This window comes from Schistocerca gregaria, chromosome 8 (genome assembly GCF_023897955.1).
Source record: "Schistocerca gregaria isolate iqSchGreg1 chromosome 8, iqSchGreg1.2, whole genome shotgun sequence".
In the NCBI taxonomy this organism is placed as follows: Eukaryota; Metazoa; Arthropoda; class Insecta; order Orthoptera; family Acrididae; genus Schistocerca; species Schistocerca gregaria.
This window is the reverse complement of record NC_064927.1, coordinates 379,092,641-379,117,152: the sequence shown is the minus strand read 5'-3', so window position 1 is coordinate 379,117,152 and position 24,512 is coordinate 379,092,641. Positions and strand designations below refer to the sequence as shown.

The following is a 24,512-nucleotide window of genomic DNA, read 5'->3' as shown; positions in this document are numbered from 1 at the left end:
CTCTTTTTTCAAGTTTTGTTGGAGGACGCTTTGAGAATTTGGTCCTTTAAGATGTTTAGAAGTTATTAATTTCTGAAGATAAAATGTACTGTTCCACCTAGAAAGCAGTTTCTGAAGCGTGATTTCACGACTCGTTTTTCGCTTTTATGTGGTGTCATTGCTTGTTACGTAGCTTTATGTTACTTCTGGGGCGGCCGTGAAATAATCTGCAGCCTTTGCCTTTCCACCGCTTCCACAGGCCACCCGGCAAAGGTCAGTCGCCCGCTAAAAATCACTAGCTGTGGACAACGGTTTGCCTGCTGGCCTTCTGGAAGCCGCAGAGTACTTCGTGCTGTGGACAGTCCGCCAAGAGCAGAGGCTTGGGTGTCGTCTGCTATTACCGGACAACTCAGACTTGCTACGCTCTCGTGACTATATCCACCTGTTTCCGGACTCACGTCGCACCACATCTCTCATCCCTTGTATCTCTCATCCCATCAAGATACACACACCAAAAAATTATTCTCATCACCTCGCTTCCGAGAGTTTCGTAATCTGTACAGAAAATTGGAATAAAGAACAACATAAACATCATTTCTGCCCTTTTTAATGCTCATGAAAACCACAAATTGCATGTTGTAGCACCATACAGCGAGACCTTCAGAGGTGGTGGTCCAGACTGCTGTACACATCAGTACCTCTAATACCCAGTTGCATGTCCTCTTGTATTGATGCATGCCTGTATTCGACGTGGCATACTATCCACAAGTTCATCAAGGCACCGTTGGTCCAGATTGTCCCGTTCCTCAATGCAGACCTGTCAGAGTGGTAGGTGGGTCACGTCGTCCATAAACAGCTTTTAACATTTTTAAATGTTCGGATAATAAGTTGCCGTCTCTTTATTTAAGAATAGATGATGAATGCAGCTAGCCGCTATCTCTGTGTAATGTCTTGTCTGTATAGACGTGTATCTGTTGCCTTTAAGATCCCTTCACCTTCACACATAAATCTATACAGTAAAGTAAGGCGCTCCCAGTTCTTGGCTGATCCGTGATAAGAGGCGAAAAATTAGACTAATGGAGGATTATTAGTATTATCTCTATTTTCATTGGCTCTCTCCCTTTCTCTCCTTTATCTATGTACAGTTTTTAATATAATATTTCATTACGTGAAATCAGCCAAATAGGATCTTTGGTGGAGTTCTTCGTCTTGGTAATTAGCGGCTAGCTAGCTGTAAGAGATCTTTACATTTATTGTTACTGTTAAACACTACAGTCAGTCGGGAGAATCAATCGTTTGGACAATTTGTTCCTTTTACGAAAGATGGCGAATTCCTGATGTGTACGAAGCCTTTTTTGACGATTTAACACAGACTCCGTGATTGCAGGCTCTCTTCGACACAGCTGAAACTTCCCCACTAATTACAGGGCCAACGTGATCATCAAATGACTCAGAAAAAACTCATTCGTTCATTCACTCCAGAACAAAAGAGTCACAAACCTTATTTATGGAGGAAATCGTGTATTAAAACTATCTCCATTACATGTCCAGATCTCCGGTGATTCCACGCCTTAATTATTTTCCTTTTACAATCTCTTTCTCTTCAAAAAAACCACTAGCGGCACAAATGTTAATTGTCTCGCTTTAGCGAGAAGAAAAGCAAGCAGAATATATATCTCTCAGAAACACGCCAATCCCTCAATAGATACTCCAGAAGCTGTCCTAATTACCACTCTCACAATCATGGAGAATGCATATATGCATCTTTGTTATTTCAAAGAATAAACGAACTAAATAATACTTTGGCGTCGTCGAGCTGTCGCCGCATATAGTACGAGAAAATCAGATCAGATAACTTTTCCAAAGTGAATGAATGTGGATGGTTTGATTGAAAATGATTAATTGGTGCGTGGTAGAGGGTATTTTCTGTGGTGACATTACAAGCCCTTTTCAATCTATCCCAGGCATGTTCAATAGGGGCCATGTCTGGAGAACATGCTGGCCACTCTAGTCCAGCGATGGCGTTATCCTGAAGGAAGTCATTCACAAGATCTGCACGATGGGAGAGCGAATTGTCGTCCATGAAGACGAATGCCTCGTCAATATGCTTCCGATACCGTTGCACTATCGGTCGGAGGATGGCAGTCACACGTATCGTACAGCCATTACGGCGCCTTCCATTATCACCAGTAGTCGGCTTCACGTAATGCCACCCCAAAACAGCAGGGAACCTCCACCTTGCTGCACTCGGTGGACAATGTGTGTAAGGCGTTCAGCCTGACCGGGTTGTCCCCAAACAAGTCTCCGACGATTGTCTGGTTGAAGGCATACGCGACACTCATCGGTGAAGAGAACGTGATGCCAATCCTGAGCGGTCCAGTCGGCATGTTATTGGGCCCATCTGTAACTCGCTGCATGGTGTTGGGGTTGCCAAAGTTGGACCTCGCCATGGACGTAGGTAGCGGAGTAGCGCATCATGCAGCCTATTGCTCATAGTTTGAGTCGTAACACGACGTCCTGTGGCTGCACGAAAAGCATTCTTCAACATGGTGGCGTTGCTGTCAGGGTTCCTCCAAGCCATGATCCGTAGGTAGCGGTGTTCCACTGCAGTAGTGACCCTTGGGCGGCCTGAGCGAGGGATGTCATCGATAGTTCCTGTCTCTCTGTATCTCTTCCATTTCCGAACAACATCGCTATGGTTCACTCCGAGACGCCTGGACACTTTGCCAGTTGAGAGCCCTTCCTGGCAATGCGGACGCGGTCGAACCGTGGTATTGACCGTCTAGGCATGGTTAAACTACAGACAACACGAGTCATGTACCTCCTTCCTAGTTGCAATGACTGGAACTGATCGGCTGTCGGATCTCCTCCGTCTAATAGGTGCTGCTCATGCATGGTTGTTTACATATTTGGGCGGGCTTAGTGACATCTCTGAGCAGTCAAAGGAACTGTGTCTGTGATACAATATCCACAGTCCACGTCTATCTTCAGGAGTTCTGGGAACCGGGGTGATGCAAAACCTTTTTTGATGTGTTCATAATAGAGGGTCAGAGGAACCTAATCATGCCACGTGAGATAAATTAATAAAAATTACTGACTGTCGCCTCTTTACTCTTATTTCAGAAAAGCCCGAGGTTGTGAACAATGAATGTAAGACCATTGAATATATGAAAGTGTGCGCCGCCTATCCAAGTAAACCCCCAGATGGTGAGTAATTACTGCCTCAATTATTTTCTTTTGCAGTGGGCAATAGCTAAGCTGCCGTAGTTATCTCATTTCGAAGAAAGATGGTTCACCGGTAAACTATCGGAATTATCAAATGAAATGATGCTATGGTGTTGATGGCCGGGAGTCTCCACCTAGGGAAGTTCGGCCCCGAGTTGGAAGTCTTTTCAGTTGACGCTACATTGACGACTTGAGTGTCGACGATGATGAAATGATGATTAGGACATCACCTTAGCTAGTCCGCGAACGGAGAATGCCTCCGACTCGGCCAGGAATCGAACTAGGGTCCGCTTTATAGCAACCCGCTGCACTAGTCACACGGCTAAGAGACGGACTAGAGTTTTCAAATGTAAATAATTAACAGTAAATACCGCCGTCATGCTTCCTCATAATTATTCTAGTTCTAGAAAATTGAAAATCAAATACTACAGCTATATATATTGACCATGTGTAGATAGGAAGTTCGAGAACTGAGCTAACAGAGGCAAAGAGCAAGGTGTTCGCAGCGACCCCACCTGGTCATTTTCTCGGTCCGTCATCACAAGTCATCGTTCTCGTTGCTGAGCGTCATGAGCCCATGGACCAAGCACTTCCATCCTGGACGGTTACCAGCTTCTCTTAGAGCCTGCTGAAGAGCTACACCAGAGATCTTCTTGATTTTATCCATCCACCTAATCGCTGCGCTTCCTACAGGTCTCTTGTACAAGATCTTCCCTTCTATGATTATGTTCTCTATGTTTTCTGCATTTCTTTTCACATTGTGACAAAAGAACTGAAGGATTTTTTTGATGACACGAGGAGAAAGACGCCTAGAGATACTCAGTTACTCAATAATGGACACTTCTGTTCTTGTTTCAGTCCATTTTATGTCCAGCATCCTACACCAGCACCAATGCTAAAATACATCAATACGCTTGTCTCTAGCTTTAAAGGTCCATGTTCCGCTACTTTAAGAAAAGACGGAAAAAACGATTGTTTCAACAAGTCGGACTTCTGTGCGGTTTGTTATTGTTCTTTTCTGCCAGATCGTAGAGAGGTTCTTCATAGCCACTCGCCTTCGCTTGATCCTTCCCCTTATCTCAACAGCTTCACATGTTGCATATTGTTGACCCAAGATAGATGAAGGGTTGCGCTACATCCAGTTCCTTTAATCGACCTGTGAGTTGAACTTGTTCTTCTCGATCAATAATCATAAGCTTCGAAAGGTTTATTTTCGCTGATGGCTAAAAACCTGCTGTCATCAGCAAATCGGAAGTTGTTAATAGTTCTACTACAAATTCAGATGTCTTCAGTTCAACCATCAACAGCAGTTCCTACGACTCGTTCCGCACAGATATTTTACAGTTGAGGATATAGAACACACCACTGTCTGACACCTTTTGATACACCGAAGAATCAGACGTGCCAGCTGAGAACTGATTATTGTACAGACATCTGACCATTGCTGTCTATTGTGGTGGGACACCGAACTCTGCAAACACCTGGCACAACTTTCTCCAGACAACACAACCAAAGGCTTTCCTACAGTCAAGGAATCAGATGAAGGCATGAACGCAGAACTTTTTGTTTATTTATTTACACGTCAAGTTCCGTAGGGCCAAATTGAGGAGAAAATCTCCAAGGTCATGAAACTTGTCACTACTTGAAATTACAACGTAAAAGTCATAACAGATAAAAATAAAATGTTTATGAACCAAAAAAAGTAAGTCCATAAGTTTAAGTAAACGCAGTCAACAGTACAACAAGAATCAGCTTACTTTTTCAAGGTACTCCTCGGCAGAATAGAAGGAGTCACCCATGAAGATACTCTTTCGATTCGAAAGCGCGTGGATTACTGCTAAGATTTTTGAATTCGAGTGGTAGCTTATTGAAAATAGATGCAGCAGTACACTGCACATCTTTCTGCACAAGAGTTAAGGATGTCCGATCCAAATGCAGGTTTGATTTCTGCCGAGTATTAACTGAGTGACAGCTGCTTATTCTTGGGAATAAGCTAACACTGTTAACAATAAATGACAGTAAGGGATATACAGAGGGTGTCTCATTTAACTCTGTCACTTCAAATATCTCTGGATCAACAATAGATTTTCAAAAACGGTTTTCACCAGCATTAACGTACGGCGAGGGCTTAGGAAAACAAATTCTATGCGAAATTTTAAAACGTAAACAAATACTATTTTCAATACAAACTTGTGTATTTTTAAATGGACAACCCTATTATTTCGTATGCAATCAATAGCATGAAAAATCACAAAAATAATGGCGTTGGTTGCATCGCATTACGACAATTACAAACCCGCGAAAATGTGAAGTTGACGCTTGAAATAAATGAAGTGCACAGCTAGCGCACGTCCTGAGACTCAAGCGTGTACCTCACGCTGCCGGTAATCGTGATGTGATTGACGAACTACGTCAGTGGCGTGTTAATAACTGGTGTGGTGTTCTATGACAACACATCAATGGCCCATATTACATCGATGGCACTCCTAAAGGGGGATAATTTAGCCCCTTCTTGAGCTGTACCTTCCTTGAATAGGTCCACCTCTTATAATGTGTCAAATAATTCGGTATCAGAATGATGGATGTCCTGCACATAATGTTTATTATTGCGAAATGACAACTAAAGGTACAATGAGTGGTAACACATTTTCTTTCACGTTTGTAAAGCTCATCTGGTCTGAAATATGTGGCTTATAAACGATCGAAATGGGGTCACAGTTTCTGACGTAATGCATAGCGTGTAGTACTGTGCTCAGAGCAGGTTTTGCCTGCACTGGCCCCTGTATCCTGCCGTAAACATACCAATATCACCACGTCACGCTCTGCCTTTAGTGTACATATGTCTCCTAATCTGGTCTGCTAAATTGCTCTCATACTGTAACGTAATTCACATACGTTGCCACATTAAAATCTGTTTCCTTGTGGCTTGTTACATTTGACGTCATCTAGCCGATATGCCTGTCTTCAGTAATGAAGAAAAACTGGATATTATTTTAATTTATAGCGAATGTCACAGAAATGCGACCGCAGTTGTGACACTGTATGCTGAACGTTACCCAGATCGGCGCTGTCCGTCACGTCGAACCATTGGCAACATGTGCAAGACACCCACGGAAACAGGAAGCTGGGCTCCCACAAAACGTCGACGTACAGCGACTGGCAATGGAAAAAAAAAATTGCTGTTCTGGCTGCTGTAGCGCACAATCCTCAGGTGGGTGTACGAGAACTTTCACGAGGTGTAGGAATAAGCCACAGTAGTTTGTACAGAATCTTGCATCGGCATCGCTTTCATCCGTTCCACATCTCACTGCACCAAGAACTGTACGGGAATGACTTTGAATCCGGCATTGCATTCTGTCGTTTTGCACTTCATCAGTTGCAAGGTAATCCAGTATTCCTAAGCAATACGTTGTTTACGGACGAGGCTTCATTTACAAATCATGGTAATGTGAATCTGCGGAACATGCACTACTATTCCGCGGAAAATTCCCACCAGATTCGTCAAGTTGCTCATCAACGACAGTGGAGTGCCAATGTTTGGTGCGGTATCATTGCAAACTGTATTGTAGGTCCCTATTTTTACCGTGTAACACTGAATGGACAGCAACATGCATCATTTCTTCAAAACACACTAGCGGTCCTCATGGAGGATCTAGGACTGGAAACTCGTCTGCCAATGTGGTTCCAACATGAGGATGTCCCGCACACAATGGAAAAGTTGCCAGAGACGTTCTAGATGCGACATTTCCAAACAGGTGGACGGGGCAGGGAGGTACTGTGGGATGGCAGTACGGTCCCCCGACTCGACGCCATTAGACTTCTTTCTCTGGGGCGCACTGAGAGACAGAGTGTATCAAGAACCCACAACAACAGTAGAGGATATGCAACATCGTATTACTGCGGCAATATCTGCAGAAACTCTACAATCTATGCAACACTCTCTCTTATCCGTCTGCAAACGTGTATTGGTGCAAACGGAGGGCACTTCGAACATATGTTGACGTGACACAGTTTCATTGTTCAAGGAGTGAGCGTATTTTCTATACTGGATGTAATGCACAACAATACAGTTTCTGTGGGCGACAGGGCACTAGCAAATGTGCTTAGCAAAGTGAATTAAAGTTTTTTATCTCTAATTGTAGATCTAGTTGTCATTTCGATAGAACAAACATACATTTATAATATGAAAAACGTATCTTTGCGTTGGACGCGTTACTTGTTTATTTTTTGTGGATTGTGCATACCTTCCCATTGTGTGAGCCCCTGACACAGGAAGTGTGAGGTGCACGTTTGAGTCTCAGGACGTGCGCTAGTTGTGTGCTTCATTTATGTCAGGCGTCAACTTCGCTTCGCAATTTTTCGGGATGTAATTGATGTATTACGATGCAACCACCGCCCTTATTTTTGTGATTTTTCATGCTATTGATTGCAGTGTTGGTCCACACTTAACCTTGATGACAGCTTTCACTACCGCAGGTATACGTTCAACCAGGAGCTGGAAGGTTTCTTGGGGGAATGGCAGCCCATTCTTCGCGGGGTGCTGCACTGAGGAAAGGCATCGATGTCGGTCGGCGAGGACTGGCACAAAGTCGACCTCCCAAAACATCCCAAAGGTGTTCTGTAGGATTCAGTTCAGGACTCTGTGTAGGCCAGTCCATTACACAGATGTTATTGCCTTGTAACCACTCCGCCACAGGTCGTGCATTATGAACAGGTGCTCGATTGTGTTGAAAGATGCAGTCACCATCCCCGAATTGCTCTTCAACAGTGGGAAGCAAGAAGGTGCTTAAAACATCAATGTAGGCCTCTGCTGTGATAGTGCCACGCAGAACAACAAGGAGTGCAAGCCCCCTCCATGACAAACACGACCACACCATAACAACACCACCTCCTAAGTTTACTGTTGGCACTACACATTCGCCACTGTTCAGTTGTCCAATGTTTACGCTCATTACATCAACAGAGGCGTTGTTTGGCATTTACCGCCATGATGTATGCCTAATGAGCAGCCGCTCGACCATGAAATCCAAGTTTTCTCACCTCCCGTCTAACTGTCATAATACTTGCAGGGGATCTTGATGCAGCTTGGAATTCCTGTGTGATGGCCTGGATAGATCTCTGCCTATTACACATTTCGCTCGTCTTCAACTATCGGCCGTCTCTATCAGTCAACAGGCGAGATCGGCCTGTACTCTTTTGTACTGTACGTGTTCCTTCACGTTTCCACTTCACTATCACATCGGAAACAGTGGATCTAGAGATATTTATGAGTGTGGAAATCTCGCGTACAGACGTATGACACAAGTGACACCCAATCACCTGACCACGTTCGAAGTCTGCTAGTTCCGCGGAGCGCCCCATTCTGCTCTCTCACGATGTCTAATGACTACCGAGGTCGCTGATATGGAGTACTTGGCAGTAAGTGGCAGCACAACGCATCTAATCTGAAAAGCGTATGTTTTTGGGATGTCCGGATACTACTGATCAAAGTGTATAAATATTTCACGAATAAATTGTAAAAAAGAAAAAAAAATATGGCCATCATCGTGTTTCGAAGTCGGGACATTATGTACGACGATCCACCGCTCTAACAAGACCCCTACCGAAGTTCCCCGTATTCAGACCTCAGAGATACGCTTTTCCTATACTCCGTAGTTCGAATGTTACTTTTAACCACCGTTTACGCATCTTCGTCTGGACGATAGCACACAACATGAACTAAATCGGTGTTCATGTTGATAGTCTATCGACACACAGCGTTTGGTACCGTTCTGAGTGTCTGATATTTGGAGGTTTGGGTGTAAGAACTCAGCGTTGTTGGACTTCGTGTAAATTCCAGGCACAGCCGGGTCTGTAACCCACGGCTGCTGCTAGCGGAGCCCAGCTGTCTCGCTGTCTGGCGCCGCTCTGGCGTCGTGTTGGTGCTGCTGCCTTGTGGCGGCGAGAATTGATCCTTGCCTTGAAGTCCAGACTCATTCATATGCTTCCGGTAGCTATATGTTTCGCTACAACCCGGCGCCCAGCCACTTTGTTGGTAACAAGTGTTACTCGCTTATTTGGTGACACCGTCCCTCTTGCTACATGGTTACCGCTGCGCGCCGCTGTTTACCTCTAATCTTAGATATCCTTCCTTTGCAATGCACTGTTGCATTTGTTATCCTGACCCACATGCAGCCACACTGGTGACAACCAATCCACGGCCGTTAATATAAGGTGGCGGCTTCTATCCTCATAATTTTCTGTCCAGATCACAGTATTACACTGCTCTCACGTATGGAGAAGGCCTGTCCCCTAGGGTCTTACTCTGACCAGACTTCCCCTAAAGTACCTCTTACTTATTAATGTACAGACGAGTACACTTATCACTAGATGTACAGAGAAGACATGGCCCCTAGCGTCTTACTCTGACCAGACTTGCCCTAAGGTACCTCTCACCCATTAATCTACAGATGAGTACACTTATCACTAGACATAAAGAGAAGAATGGCCCCTACCGTCTTATTCTGCCCAGACTTACCCTAAGGTACCTCTCACCCATTAATCTACAGACGAGTACACTTATCGTTAGACGTGCAGAGAAGACATGGCCCCTAGCGTCTTACTCTGAACAGACTTCCCCTAAGATACCTCTCACCCATTAATCTACAGATGAGTAGAGTTATCACTAGACGTACAGAGAATTCATGGCCCCTAGCGTCTTACTCTGACCAGACTTGCCCTAAGGTACCTCTCACCCATTAATCTACAGATGAGTACACTTATCACTAGACATAAAGAGAAGACATGGCCCCTACCGTCTTATTCTGCCCAGACTTGCCCTAAGGTACCTCTCACCCATTAATCTACAGACGAGTACACTTATCGTTAGACGTGCAGAGAAGACATGGCCCCTAGCGTCTTACTCTGAACAGACTTCCCCTAAGATACCTCTCACCCATTAATCTACAGATGAGTAGAGTTATCACTAGACGTACAGAGAATTCATGGCCCCTAGCGTCTTACTCTGACCAGACTTGCCCTAAGGTACCTCTCACCCATTAATCTACAGATGAGTACACTTATCACTAGACATAAAGAGAGGACATGGCCCCTACCGTCTTATTCTGCCCAGACTTGCCCTAAGGTACCTCTCACCCATTAATCTACAGACGAGTACACTTATCGTTAGACGTGCAGAGAAGACATGGCCCCTAGCGTCTTACTCTGAACAGACTTCCCCTAAGATACCTCTCACCCATTAATCTACAGATGAGTAGAGTTATCACTAGACGTACAGAGAATTCATGGCCCCTAGCGTCTTACTCTGACCAGACTTGCCCTAAGATACCTCTCACCCATTAATCTACAGATGAGTACACTTATCACTAGACATAAAGAGAAGACATGGCCCCTACCGTCTTACTCTGACCAGATTTGCCCTAAGGTACCTCTCACCCATTAATCTACAGACGAGTACACTTATAATTAGACGTACAGAGAAGAAATGACCCCTAGCGTCTTACTCTGAACAGAGGTCCCCCAAGGTACCTCTCACGCATTATTCTACATATGAGTACACTTATCACTAGACTGGGTATACCTATTTCCTAGTCAGTTATCATAGTAATCGCTAATAAACTACTGTTCACACTTTGCTCAAGGAATCCAGTCCATGGGAACTCGAATTGTCCCTGAATCAGGCCTCTGAACATCTCATCATCTCAGATACATGGAGACTAAGACAAGCAAAATCAGAGAAACCATAGCGCTAGAAACTGAGGTAGTTAAAGTCACGGTTGCTTGACGTCTGCCATCTCGAAAAAAAGGAAAGGAAGGTTAGGGTTCAACGTGCCGTCGACACCGAGGTCGTTAGAGACAGAACAAAATCTCGGATTACGAAAGGAAATCAACTGTGTCCTTTCAAAGGAACCATCTCGGCATATGCCCGGAGTGATGTAGGGAAATCACCGTAAACCTAAGTCAGGATGGCTCGACATTGGTTTGAATTACCACCTCGATCTTGACTTACATGCTGCAGTAATTGTTTCTGCTGTGATTCACCACTCCTCCGTGACTTTCACCCGACTGAATGAATTATCCAAGCTTTATTCCCAGGTGATTTTAAGGAAGATACAGCTGTGCTTGGACAATACCTCTAGGGACTCGCCTGGCCAGTACAGCTGTGGCTCTGTTGCATTTAACAGAGTCGTCCCCGTCTTAATGGAATGTAGGTCCTGCGTCACATTTAGTCTTGCTCACCAACAGTCCACTATACTGTAATTGTCAACGTTTTGCTCGTATGAGTCTCCCTTGTTCATAGCAACTAATTACCACTAAGACATTGTCACATACTGAGTATATCCATTGCAAACCCGATCTCTGAAAGTATGGTTTCGGCTCGATCATCTCTTCCAGCATCACTGACAATCTTCTCTACCTCCGAGTAATTGCGCGGCACATGCTCTTCCACCTGAGGCGACCTCACGTGCCGGGCATATGTTAACTATCCTGCTGAAACTCACCCTTGGTCATCATCAAATGTCAATCCCCATATTTTCCACTACTAGCAACACACCCTCTGTTCTCACTTCAACAGACTTCCCCACTGCCTCTAACTTCACTCGATAGCATTAAAATTCCCAATGCTTGCTCACTATCACCAACCTCACTGACAGGTGCAGTAGCGCATTATAGGTCGTCGCCTCCACTGCTGAACTATAGTAGCAAAATGGCACGTTCTGGCTACACCGTTCCACTATTAACTGCAATTCTGGCGCTATCTTTTCCTAATCCTTTCTTAATTCCTTCAAATACTGCTCAGGAGACAGCAAGACGAGGTTCAAGTGCCCATAAACTTCCTGATGCACAGCTTCCTGTAAGTTAGTCAGGTTCACTCTTGCACTCCATATGCTGTCGCCTAAGGAGTGCAACAATCTTTTTGGTATTATCCTCACATCCTGTACCTGATTCATGCTTTTACGGCTCCCAAATCTTGACTGATTGTTGACCACCCCATCCTCCAGATCCATGACCCGCATCGAATGCTCTATTCGCCTCCGCCAACTATTTTGTGGCTGCTACAGTTTCATTCAATATGTTCATTCTCTTGTGTTTGCTGTCCCAAACAAGATTTGCAGAACACTACCTCCTGCATCCATCCACTTTTCTCTCTTCTGGCTTTGCGCGGTGTGCTGACTGTTGGCACTGCTCTGATTATCACCTGCATCTGTTCCTTCAAACGCGCAAATGCTGTAAGTAACTTCCTGTGTTCCTTGTCGACTTCTCTAAACGCCCCACTACTACTCAATAACTGTTACACTTCTGAGAACACCTCAAACCTCCTTACATCGTTCCGTAGTTCCCAAACTTTAAACAATAAGCTCAGTGACTGACTATGGCTAGACAGTTGTTGGCTGGAAAATGTAAGTTTTCTGTTCAGGTGATAATCCTGCAGCAAACACACACACTCGCAACACACTGTAAAAATTGTTAGGTTGTTAGTTCGCCTATACAGGTCATTCCAAAGGATTTAAATATGCTAAATCTCAAGTTAGTAAATTTTCGAAGTGTCTATAGCAAAATCTCTGAGTTACTCTCCGAAATAAACAATAGTAATGCCAATATTGTATTAGGTACCGAAATCTGGTTGAAACAAGACATAAATAGCAGTGAAATTTTGAACTAGGATTGGACAATATTTAGGAAGCATAGGACTGATGCTATGGGAGGTGGTGTGTTCATTACAGGTAAAAGCTGTTTAAACGCAGTTGAGATCGACACTGGGTCGGACTGTGAAACAGACTGAATAAAGATGTCAATCATACTAGGAGTGACCATTGAATTAGGATGTTTTTATAGACCACCAGCATCCGCAACAAACGATGGAGAACGTTTTAGGGGAAGTCTTGAGAAAACAGGAAATAAATATCCAAATTATCCATTAGTTATAGGTGGGGACTTTAATCTGGCGTCCATTGACTGGGAAAATTACACATTTATCACAGGGGGCAGAAGCAAAGACTCTTGTGACGTTATTCTAGGAGCGCTCTCAACTTACAACCTTGAGCAACTGGTTACAAAATCAGCTCGAGATGAGAACATATTAGATATCTTGGCGACAAACAGACCAGATCTTTTTGAGGAAGTTAGTGTTACTCAAGAAGATCGTTAGTATGTCAAAAGCTGCCTGCTGGCTCTCAGACCCTACAAATTGTAGACATCTGCCAGCTCAGCAAACATGGGCACAAACGTAGAAAACATTTGTCATGCCGATGAATCGAACTACCCCTTTCTTTGTCTTGGGTGGACGAAAACTGTAAACGGCCCCAGTTGTAGATTAGTCAATTCTGACTTTCTCTGCAGACACCAAATGAGCCATAAAACAGATCTCCTGACGCTCTGGAGTGACCTTGGATGGATTGACTGTTAAACAAGCCTCCCTTAGACGCTCCAAAACCTAACGCAAATACTCTAAATGCTCAGAAAACGGTGCACTGAGTATCACAACATATTCCAGGTAACTGTAAACAAACTCCGCACACCAAATCGATCAACATGAAAAATATGGGCACTCCCTCTATAGACCAAAGGGCACCTGATTGAAGTCATGTAAGTTCCAGTTCATAACAAAGGCGGTGGCCACCTTGGATTCTTTGGCCAGAGGGCCCCGTTAGTACGTCTGGTTGAGATCAACCAAACAGAAATAGCAGGCCCCAGAAAATCAGGAAAAACAGCCATGCAAATCAGGAAGGGACAACGGGCTCCAGAACTACGTTATGCTTGAGTAGCCAGTAATCAACTACTAGTCTGAAATCCCACCCTCCCACCATTGCCCTTGGCGGCTAAAAATATAGGTGATGCATATAAGGATGTCAATATCCTAATGGCTCCTTCATACATATTGTCTACTAGCTTACACAGAACCTTCATCTTAGGGAGAGATAGACAGTACAGAGATTATCTGATAGCTACCTTGTCAGAGAGTGGAATCCGATAATTCTATTGGTCGTTTCCAGCTTGTGGTCCGTTTTTCAGGGCATCCTTGCAAACCCGTAGAGAGATTGGGTCTCACCAGATGATGAATGCCCCACTTCGATATCCACCCCTCACGGCCCTTGTGTCTACATTGCAAACCATGGACCACACGAAAAGTCAACACAATCTAAACTTCAGATTAGGTCGAAACCCGAAATAAAACTTCTCCCGGTGTGATCCAAAATCAGTCCTGACTAATGAACAAAGTAAAACTTCAACAGAAGCTCCAAACTCAATCCATCAGCCATCAACACATCCAGTGGCCAAGAAAACTCCTCAATGTGACAAAAACGTGCTCCGGTATCACCAAAGGAAGAATCTAGCCAATCAGAGTCTTGCAAGTTCTGTTCATGGGTTTTAAATCTGGGAATTTGCAAAGCGCCCTGCATCTAGAATACCATCTGCGACTCAATAATGAAACGCTTCTACCAGCATCCAAAAAGAGCACGGCGCCCCTTGATTAGTGCCGGTGCACACTGGGGGGTGCTACTTTACAATCCTCAAACCAGTCACAAAGGGCAATCACAAGAAAACGCAAACACAGGCTTGTAGTTCACACAAATTTATTACACAAATCCCCCAAAACAGTTTAACAAAATCTTTTACAAAACCAGCCTTCCAATAGCCACCAATAATTAATGTAATTAAAAAGCTTATACAGACTTTACAAGAGTATATGGAATGAAACAAGTTAAGTAAAGATCCTTTCCTTTAACTAAATGACAAATAGCCCACGATAAACATAGATGTCAAGCATAGTTGCCCATATATTTAAAAGGAATTTACCGGGACTAATTCCTCATTCGTAAAACAAGCAACAGTACAGAATATTAAATTGCAGATTTTAAGTAAAAGAGCAAATTTCCCAACTGGAACCTTAAACCAATAAATAGATCATAGAACAACGGAATTCCACTTATTCCACTGAACTCACTCGTGAAATCCCTTTCAAGTAAAACAACAATATTTAGGCAGAAAAGACAGTTATCTTAATAGGCGGTTTGAGTTCCACGCAACAGCGGGCACACCACAACGGATGACCCACCCTAATACAAGAGTGACCAAACTACTAGGAACATGGGACGCACCTTGGAGCAGCCCGAACGCATTGACGAGAGGAATCTCTAAACAATTACAAGAGAGAATACTCAACTTCTGTCAACTACTGACAGAACACAGCCGAGTAGCGCCGAGCGTCACCAAAACGTAGCTGGTCGAGCTAACGGCGTTCGAATATACACTAGATGATCAAAAGTATCCGGACACCCCCAAAAACATACGTTTTTCGTATTAGGTGTAGTGTGCAGCCACCTACTGCCAGGTACTCCATATCAGCGACCTCAGTAGTCACTAGACATCGTGAGAGAGCAGAATGGGACACTCCGCGGAACTCACGGACTTCGGACGTGGTCATGTGATTGGGTGTCACTTGTGTCATACGTCTGTACTCGAGATTTCCACACTCCTAAACATCCCTTGGTCTACTGTTTCCGATGTGATAGTGAAGTGGAAAAGTGAAGGGACACGTACAGCACGAAAGCGTACGGGTCGACCTCGTCTGTTGACGGACAGAAGCGGCCAGCAGTTGAAGAAGATCGTAATCTGTAATAGACAGACATCTATCCACACTATCACACAGGTTTTCCAGACTGCATCAGGATACACTGCAAGTACTACGACAGTTGTTTCCAGCGCGAAGTGGCGACGCCAGAGTGACTAACCGATGAAAAAAGTCTGTACAACTTTCCATCACTACATTGTATAGCTGATGGTTGTCCTTACTCTCAATTGTGAATATATGTAATGTAGTATTCTATAACGAGTGCAGTCGCCGCAGTGCGCCTTCCTTTGGACATGCGTGCGAGTACAGGCTGTAGACGAATGGTTGATGACGTATGGAAGTTTGGTTTGATTCCTGAGGTGTGCACAGATGGCCAAATTGTATGGCGACCGCTTGCAATAAGCGGGAAATCCGGGTTCAAGGACGTGTCTGGCGCAAATTTTCATTGTCCTCATTCCATTTTACAGATGATGGTTGCCCATATTCAAAATCCCGAATACATATAATATATCACAACTTTGCACACTTTTAACAGACGTCAGTTTTGGAGTTTGTGTCTAGTCACCTTACACAAAGTTTGTTCATGTTTAAATATTCACCTAAGGCATGAGTATTTCGCCAACCTTTAATTTCCGGCTCTCCAATATGGAGTTATGCACTTTGTCACTATCCTGATCTACCCTTGGGGTCCTGGCGTCCCCTTCACGTTGATCGACTTTCTGAGGAGTACAGCGACATCTGAACTAAGCCAGTCGTTTGCCAACCGTTTATAGTGAAAGACCAGTCTCCACATCAACCTACATCATCTTTGTATGAAACCCCATTCGCAGTAAATCGTTTAAAACAGACTTTTTTTTACAACATGGAATTTCATTTCAATCGTTTGAACGAATCATATTCAACACATCTTAAAAATGCATGTTCTTAATGTTTCGATTCTCCTCTGTTCCGCTTTTCCCACAGTCTGTGTCTCACTACCATACTATGCTGTTCTATAAACGTACATTCTCTGGAACTGCTTTCCGAAGTGAAGGTCTATTTTTGATACTCGTAGACATCAGTGTGCCAAGCTCTATTTAATCACTGAATAGAGCAGTCTTCACAAAGCTATGTTAAGTGATTTACATTGTCTTTCAAAGTATTTGCATTACACGTATTGGAATGATAGATCATGTCCTGGGGAACAACTTTTGTTCGATATAAAAGCATCACTGACGCTTCCTGGCCATGCTTAAGTCTCTTTCATTGTTAGTTATACCCCTGAGAGGCAGCTAGTCATAGGCATTCCACAATGTGCATAGGCAATTTGTGCTCCCTACAATCCAGCCATTTGCTACATGTGACACGAAATAGACAGAGCAAAATTAAAGCTCCTGACTCGGCTGTAAAATATATTTCTTTTCATTTCGTTCATACTCGATTCTTTGATTATTATATTATGGCATCTTGTTTGAGATTGTTGCAATATTGGTCATAGTCTTGCTACATTACATGATGGTCACCGTTCTGTAGCCATGGATGACTATAAACTAGCATCCACATCGTCCAGTTCAGATGGCCTACTGAACTGGTGGTCCAGGATCAGCATTCTGAATGACATCTGGGCATCTGACATCGTGGTCCATCTGAAGGGACAACACAGGCAGTGAGCTGAGAGGGACCGAGTACTCTCAGGACGGTACGTCCTCCGCAGCGGACCAGCCAATGGGAAGCGCCTACTAAACCAATGGGCGGGCAACCTGCAACACTCTGAGTCGCCAGCCAGCACTCGGGGAATATGCAGCGATCTTCAAATGGTTCAAATGGCTCTGAGCACTATGGGACTCAACTGCTGTGGTTATTAGTCTCCTAGAACTTAGAACTACTTAAACCTAACTAACCTAAGGACATCACACACATCCATACCCGAGGCAGGATTCGAACCTGCGACCGTAGCAGTCGCACGGTTCCAGACTGCGCGCCTAGAACCGCGAGACCACCGCGGCCGGCTCAGCGATCTTCAACAGCCCTGAGTCTGCCTCTGAATTCAGCAGGTTCCACTTCAGTTTAAAAAGTCACACGCTTATCGATATTAACGATATTTGCGTGCCAAAATGAGAACTGGACCAGCAGTTCAGTAGGCCACCTGACCTGGAGCCGGTTTTAATTCTATTTCTTTTTCTTATCGTTGAGACTCTGTTGCTGTTTTCTGCAACTGCTGCTTCGGACTGCATGATGATGTGTAATGTTCTGTGGGACACAGACTTCGTGTTAACTACATGAGCTATAGTCCGATCAATGGCCTTCATTTCGCATTTATTGCATTTTTTTAGGTTTCAGACCGCAAAGGACTCCATCTAATTAAACTAACAGGCATTCTGGTGATGGCGAGGCGGTACTGTAAACGTTGTTCCAGGTCTGTCTTAAGGACATACTTTAATTTGGTGATCACCACTTCTTAAATCTATTGTGGAAAATAATTTACTCTATGCCAGGTTATCCAAAGTTTTGGTTGTGTTAGGAATCGGATATGCGTCGATTACTGTCCTTCGTTTAAATATCTGTAACCACAACAGAATCGATATTTTTTTGTTCCATCACGTAACATTTTCGGTACAGTGCTATATTTGCTGACCAAGGGCTAACTGGGTGTTCTATTACGCCTTCAAGCAGCTGAATTACGAACTGTTCGCTCAACGGCTGGATATGCCTCAATAAATTGCCGTTGGAATCCAAAGCTGTGTTATGGGTATGGCTCGCTGAATCATGTAAATCTTTGTATTGCATTAACAGTGATTCCTTGATTGACCGATCGTAATCCCCCATAGCACTCAAGGCAGATATGCTGACAGTTTGCTTGACATTATGCTCTATCACCTCCTTTTCCATCTAGAACTTCTATTGCAGCTATTACAAACTCCTTCGAAAGACTCACTTCTCCCGTACTGAAACTCTACAGGCTTACTGGCACCATGCCATGGCCACCTATGTTCCTTTGTTGTGCTATACTTCTCTTTATAAAACAATGCTGTTCATTTAAAATGTCATTACTCGTGATTCTATTAAACATAAAGCTTGCTACAGTCCGTCGAGGTCTACTGTAAACTCAATTAGCTTCCCTACACCCGCCGGTGTTCTGTCATGAGCAGCAACTTTTAAGGTAGTTGTACGCAGTTAAATATTGGCGTGTACATCATAACACAGAAATATTGGCAACATCCGTACCTATCAGAAACGAATAACCTTTGAGTTCAACTGTTTATTGCCGGAGGTCGATTATAGCACGATGTCTAAGTACTGAAGAAAATTTTTGTCCCACTGTTGGCAACACTTCCATTTTCTCACGAAAACATGTTGTTCTTATCTTAAACTTGAACAGTGTTTTTTTGCTCAATCTACCCTATTATCCCCTATTTCGCGCAACCTGTATCTCCTCTGGTCCACGAGGTCCAGACCCACAACCAGTACGTGTGCAGCAGTATCCACTAGAAATTCATACCTCTTACCATTCGCCCAAGCTATCAAGCAACAATCAGTCTCTGTGTTTTTTACTGTCCTGCTGTTTATTGGGAACTCCTCCCGACGGAGCGTTTAACGGTTTTCATTTTCGTTTGTATTTGCCCCGCTTTTTGGATCTAGAATTCCAAGACTTATGCCTGGACCGTAGGTAATTGACGGGTTTGTCGCAAAGGAGGCTGCTCCACTTTTTGGCTATATTGAGTTGAACATTCTACCACATACAAAAAAGCCCCTTCGTTTGGAGAAAGAAAGAGGCAGCTCCACCCACTAGTTTCAAAGAAATCCAACAGTTGGAGCTTCCTGTACTCCGAGTTTGCATGAAAAAGGAAGTTGTGTTAGTAATGTTCAGCAGACCGGTGTAAAAATCACGTGTTTCATGTCACTGAAGTGGACCAGAGACTTATTTTCCACTTTGTTGACACGTTGAAGAAACTATTTGTAAAGAACCCTTACGTATCATTATCGAAAAAGAAAAGAGGAAAATATTTAATCACTAAGTACAAAATATTCCTCTATGAACAGCATACATCGGTAAAGGGATTATCCAATGCAGTGCGACTGTACGGCTGACTGTCTTCGATAATGCGCAAATTTGCAACCAAGGACCTGGGAGTCTCATAACAATGGACTACCTTCATCAAGCTTATGTTTGCCTCCTCCCGCTTAAAGGCCAAACGTTTAAAGATGTCAAAGAGCTCACCAGAAAGTATGTTGGGCAAAAGGAAATGTGGTTCTACGACCAGTTGACGTCAGACGCTTGAAACTACCCTGAGCTGACTGAAGGTAAGCAAGAAGACTGAAGAAGAACTGTAGAATTAATGTATTATGCAAATAATGTTGTACTAATAAATGTCTTTTAAACTGAAGTATGGTTAATTATGAAGAAAATGATCCTACAAATTGTTTCATTCACTTTGGAGCAAAACAGAGCCAGCTCCAAAATTCAGAACTCTATTCCAAGTATCTGAGTGCATGCATTTGTGTGTATTCTCGTCAGTAGTATTAGATACCCCAAAGCCTACACCAAGGCTGACAACTTTTTAGTTTTGGTGAAAACGGAATTTTTAAATAGTTTTTTTTTAATTTGCCACAAACTGGAAAAAGTGGAGCTGCCTCCTTCTTGCACCAAACCCTACAATTGCAGCATTGTGTTTTTGGCGATACTGTACCTTCAAATGCCCCTGCTGATCACAACGGTACCATTCATTTTTTTCTTTCTCAGTCATCGGTCTTCCGACTGTTTGATGCGGCCCACCACGAGCTCCTCTCCCACGTCAACCTTTTCATCTCAGAGTAGCAATTGCAACCTACGTCATCAATTATGTACTGAATGTATTCCAATCTTTGTCTTCCGTTACAGGTTTTTACCCTCTACAGCTCCCTCTAGTTCATGGAAATTATTACATACTGTCTCAACAGATGTCCTGTCATCCTTTCTTTCTTCTTGTCAGGGATTTCCATATATTCTTTTCCTCGCCGACTCTACAGAGAACCTCCTCATTCTTTATCTTATCAGTCTACCTAATTTTCAAAATTCTTCTGTGGCACCAAGTACAAAATTCTTTCATTATCTTCTGTTCCGCTTTACCCATAGTCTGTGAAGCGGTAACAAACAATAGTGAGCTCCAATCAGAAATTTCGTTCTGAAATTAAGGCCTATGTTTGACACTAGTTGACTTCAGACTAGCACTATTTGTCAGTGCTAGTCTTCATTTTTTTCCTCCCTGTTCCATCCATCATGCTGTCTATGTAGCGAATTCCTTACTTCGTGATCAATTCTGACTTTGTCGCTGATCTCATTTCTGCTCTTTCTCGTTACTCTCATTTTTTTCTTCCATTTAGTCTCAATCCACATTCAGTAGTCAGTAGACTGTTAATTCCATTCAAAAGATCCTGTTATTCATTTTCAGTGTTCCACTATTAAGCAAAATATCACAACCATCTCTCTGGTACCTTTACCTATCCAAAAGCCAAACTGATATCCTAACAGATCCTCGGTTTTCTTTTTCATTCCTTAACAGAAGTAAATACACATATCAAAAAAAAATTGCATCACACCAGTTCCCAGACCTCCTGAAGACAGACATTGACTGTGGATATGTCACTAAACCCGCCCGAAGATGTAAACAACCATGCATGAGCAGCGCCTATTAGCCGGAGGGGGTCTGACAACCGATCAGTTCCAGTCATTCCACCAGTAAGGAGGTACACGGCTCTTGTTGTCTGAAGTTCAACCATGCCTAGACGGTCAATACCGCGGTTCGATCACGTCCGCATTTTTACTTTGTGCCAGGAAGGGCTGTCAGCAAGGGAAGAGTCCAGGCTTCTCTGAGTGAACCAAAGCGATGGAGATACCGACACACATAAACTACCGATGACACGCCTCGCTCACGCCGCTCGAGGGCTGCTACTGCAGTGGATGACAGATACCTACGGATTATGGCTAGGAGGAACCCTGACAGCAACACCACCGTGTTGAATAATGGTTTTAATGCAGCAACAGGAAGTCGTGTTACGACCCAAACTCTGCGAAATAGGCTACATGATGCGCAACTCCACTTCAAATGGTTCAAATGGCTCTGAGCACTATGGGACTTAACATCTATGGTCATCAGTCCCCTACAACTTAGAACTACTTAAACCTAACTAACCTAAGGACATCACACAACACCCAACCATCACGAGGCAGAGAAAATCCATGACCGCGCCGGGAATCGAACCCGGGAACCCGGGCATGGGAAACGAGAACGCTACCGCACGACCACGAGATGCGGGCCGCAACTTCACTCCCGACGTCCATGGCGAGGTCTATCTTTGCAACCACGACACCATGCAGCGCGGTACAGATGGGCCCAACAATATGCCGAATGGACCGCTCAGGATTGGCATCACGTTCTCTTCACCGATGAGTGTCGCATATGCCTTCAACCAGACAATCATCGGAGACGTGTTTGGAGGTAAACCGGTCAGATTGAACGCTTTAGAAACACTGCCCAGCAAGTGCAGCAAGGTGGAGGTTGCCTGCTGTTTTGGGGTGGCATTATGTGGGGTCGACGTACGCCTCTGGTGATCATGGAAGGCGCCGTAACGGCTGTAGGATACGTGAATGCCATCATCCGACTGATAGTGAAAGCAAAATCGACAGCATATTGGCGAGGCATTCGTCTTCATGGACTACATTTCACGCCCCCATCGTGTACATCTTGTGAATGACTTCCTTCAGGATAACGACATCGCTCGACTAGAGTGGCCAGCATGTTCTCCAGACACGAACCCTATCGAACATGCCTGGGATATATTGAAAAGGGCTGTTTATGGACGACGTGACCCACCAACCACTCTGAGGGACCTACGCCAAATCGCCGTTGAGGAGCGGGACAATCTGGGCCAACAGTGCCTTGATGAACTTGTGGATAGTACTACGCGACGAATACAGGCATGCATCAATTCAGAGGACATGCTACTGGGTGTTAGAGGTACCGGTGTGTACAGCAATCTGGACCACCACCTCTGAAGGTCTCGCTGTATGGTGGTACAACATACAATGTGTGATTTTCATGAGCAATAAAAATGACGGAAATTATGTTTATTTGATATCTATTTCACTTTTCTCTTCAGGTTCCGGAACTCTCGGAACCGAGGTGATGCAAAATCTTTTTTGATGTGTGTATATTTAACTCACTGAGCGTTTTTGTTGATCTGTCTATTTCACGTTTGTGGCAATGCGAAATACCGCGGCTGAAGACTCTTTGTTTTCCGTCAACATCTGCCGTGAAATATCTTGGAGAATCCATCCCAGGAAAGCGTCTAATGCCCTTTTGTCTGCTTCTTTAAGCATGCCGCTATCCTTATCTGGCTTTTGTGTTTGCTCTTAAGTCCATACATTCTCTCTGTGCATCCTATCAGAATAAGATTCGCCGATTGATTCGCTTTCTGCGGCAGGCTACTGAGTTTACTTCTAAAAAAGCCGCGCACTGTTTTACTTTCTGTTCCTTTGCTGCAAAACCTCTGCTAATTCTGCAGATGCGGACTCCATATTAAGAACTACATAAACCTGATTTAGGTCTTAACATCGCCTATAATACTTAACTGGCGTTTCATCTGACGAGCTACTTAGTTTGTTCCTGGCTAACACATCCTTCATAAGTATAATAATGTCCTCTGATTTTTTTCCAGAGAAGGGGTTATGCCCCTACTAGGTTAACTATTGAGGAAGAAACATTTGCTACATTTTTAATTTAATCTAAACACGATTGTAGATGATGTCCTGGCAGTAAGGCTTTTAACAGCTCGTTTAGTTCTTCGTTTTATATATTCTGCTGTTCCCTGTCCTCTAACAATTTAGAAACGTGATCCATAACAGTTGTTATCATACCAGTAGAACTAGCTTCTCGCGTTGGGCCATGTCCATGCAATTCACTTTTCCCTTTTTTCATGAACAAACTATTACAGATAGCTCACTTTACCTACTAAAAGTAACTTTCCTATCTTTAAGCCCCAACCTGAATATGGCAAAAAATATAATTTTCTTGAGAACAAGTACAATGTTTCTCTCCAACTCACCCTATGTGACTGTTGCAGACGTTGGTGCACCATCTCGGAACCACTGCCAGAATCTTTGCCCTCCTTTGGTTTGAGCAACATTGCTTGCTCTCCAGTTCCAACTAATGCTGGGCTTGAGCACCTCTAACCTCCAATTTGTAGTAATCACCAAATCCTGGGCTAGAAACCCCTACTGTTTTGTCAGGAAGGATGCCAAGGAACCTGTGTGGAGACTAAATATTATTCCTCTTATTCCTCAGAATACATCTCATCGATGTGTCTTCCACAGCGGCTGGTGGCTTTGTGGAACCTGCTGAATCCAGAGACAAACTCAGGGCTGCTGAAGATCGCTGCCTCAGGCCGACCGCGGGATGGTGACTCAGAGTGTTGCGGGTTGCCCGCCCATTGGTTTGCAAGGCGCTTCCCGTCGGCTTGTACGCTACGGATGAGGCTGTGATCACGACGTGTGATTGCTTGACTCACATGCCGTCCTGAGAGTACTTGGTCCCTCTCAGCTCACTGCCTGCGTTGCTCAACCGACGGACCACGATGTCGGATGCCAAGACGTCATGTCGAATGCTGATCCTGGCCCAATAGTCCAGCAGGCTCTCTGTCCTGAACGAGGATGGAGTTTCAGAGAAGTTGCTGTCCTGAACTGGAACGGTGTTAGTAGACTCGAGGACAACCCATCAGT

The 24,512-nt window shown here is 44.1% G+C and overlaps 1 protein-coding gene across 2 annotated transcripts in view; it reads left to right on the top strand.

The window, feature by feature from the left end:
* LOC126284746 (pacifastin-like protease inhibitor cvp4) overlaps positions 1–24,512 on the top strand; it is a 111,644-nt gene that overhangs the window by 35,828 nt on the left and 51,304 nt on the right. For both annotated transcript variants that reach the window (XM_049983888.1, XM_049983887.1), the window contains exon 2: positions 3,103–3,186. In XM_049983888.1, coding sequence (XP_049839845.1) covers positions 3,103–3,186 — 84 coding nt within the window. The remainder of the gene's footprint in view (positions 1–3,102; positions 3,187–24,512) is intronic.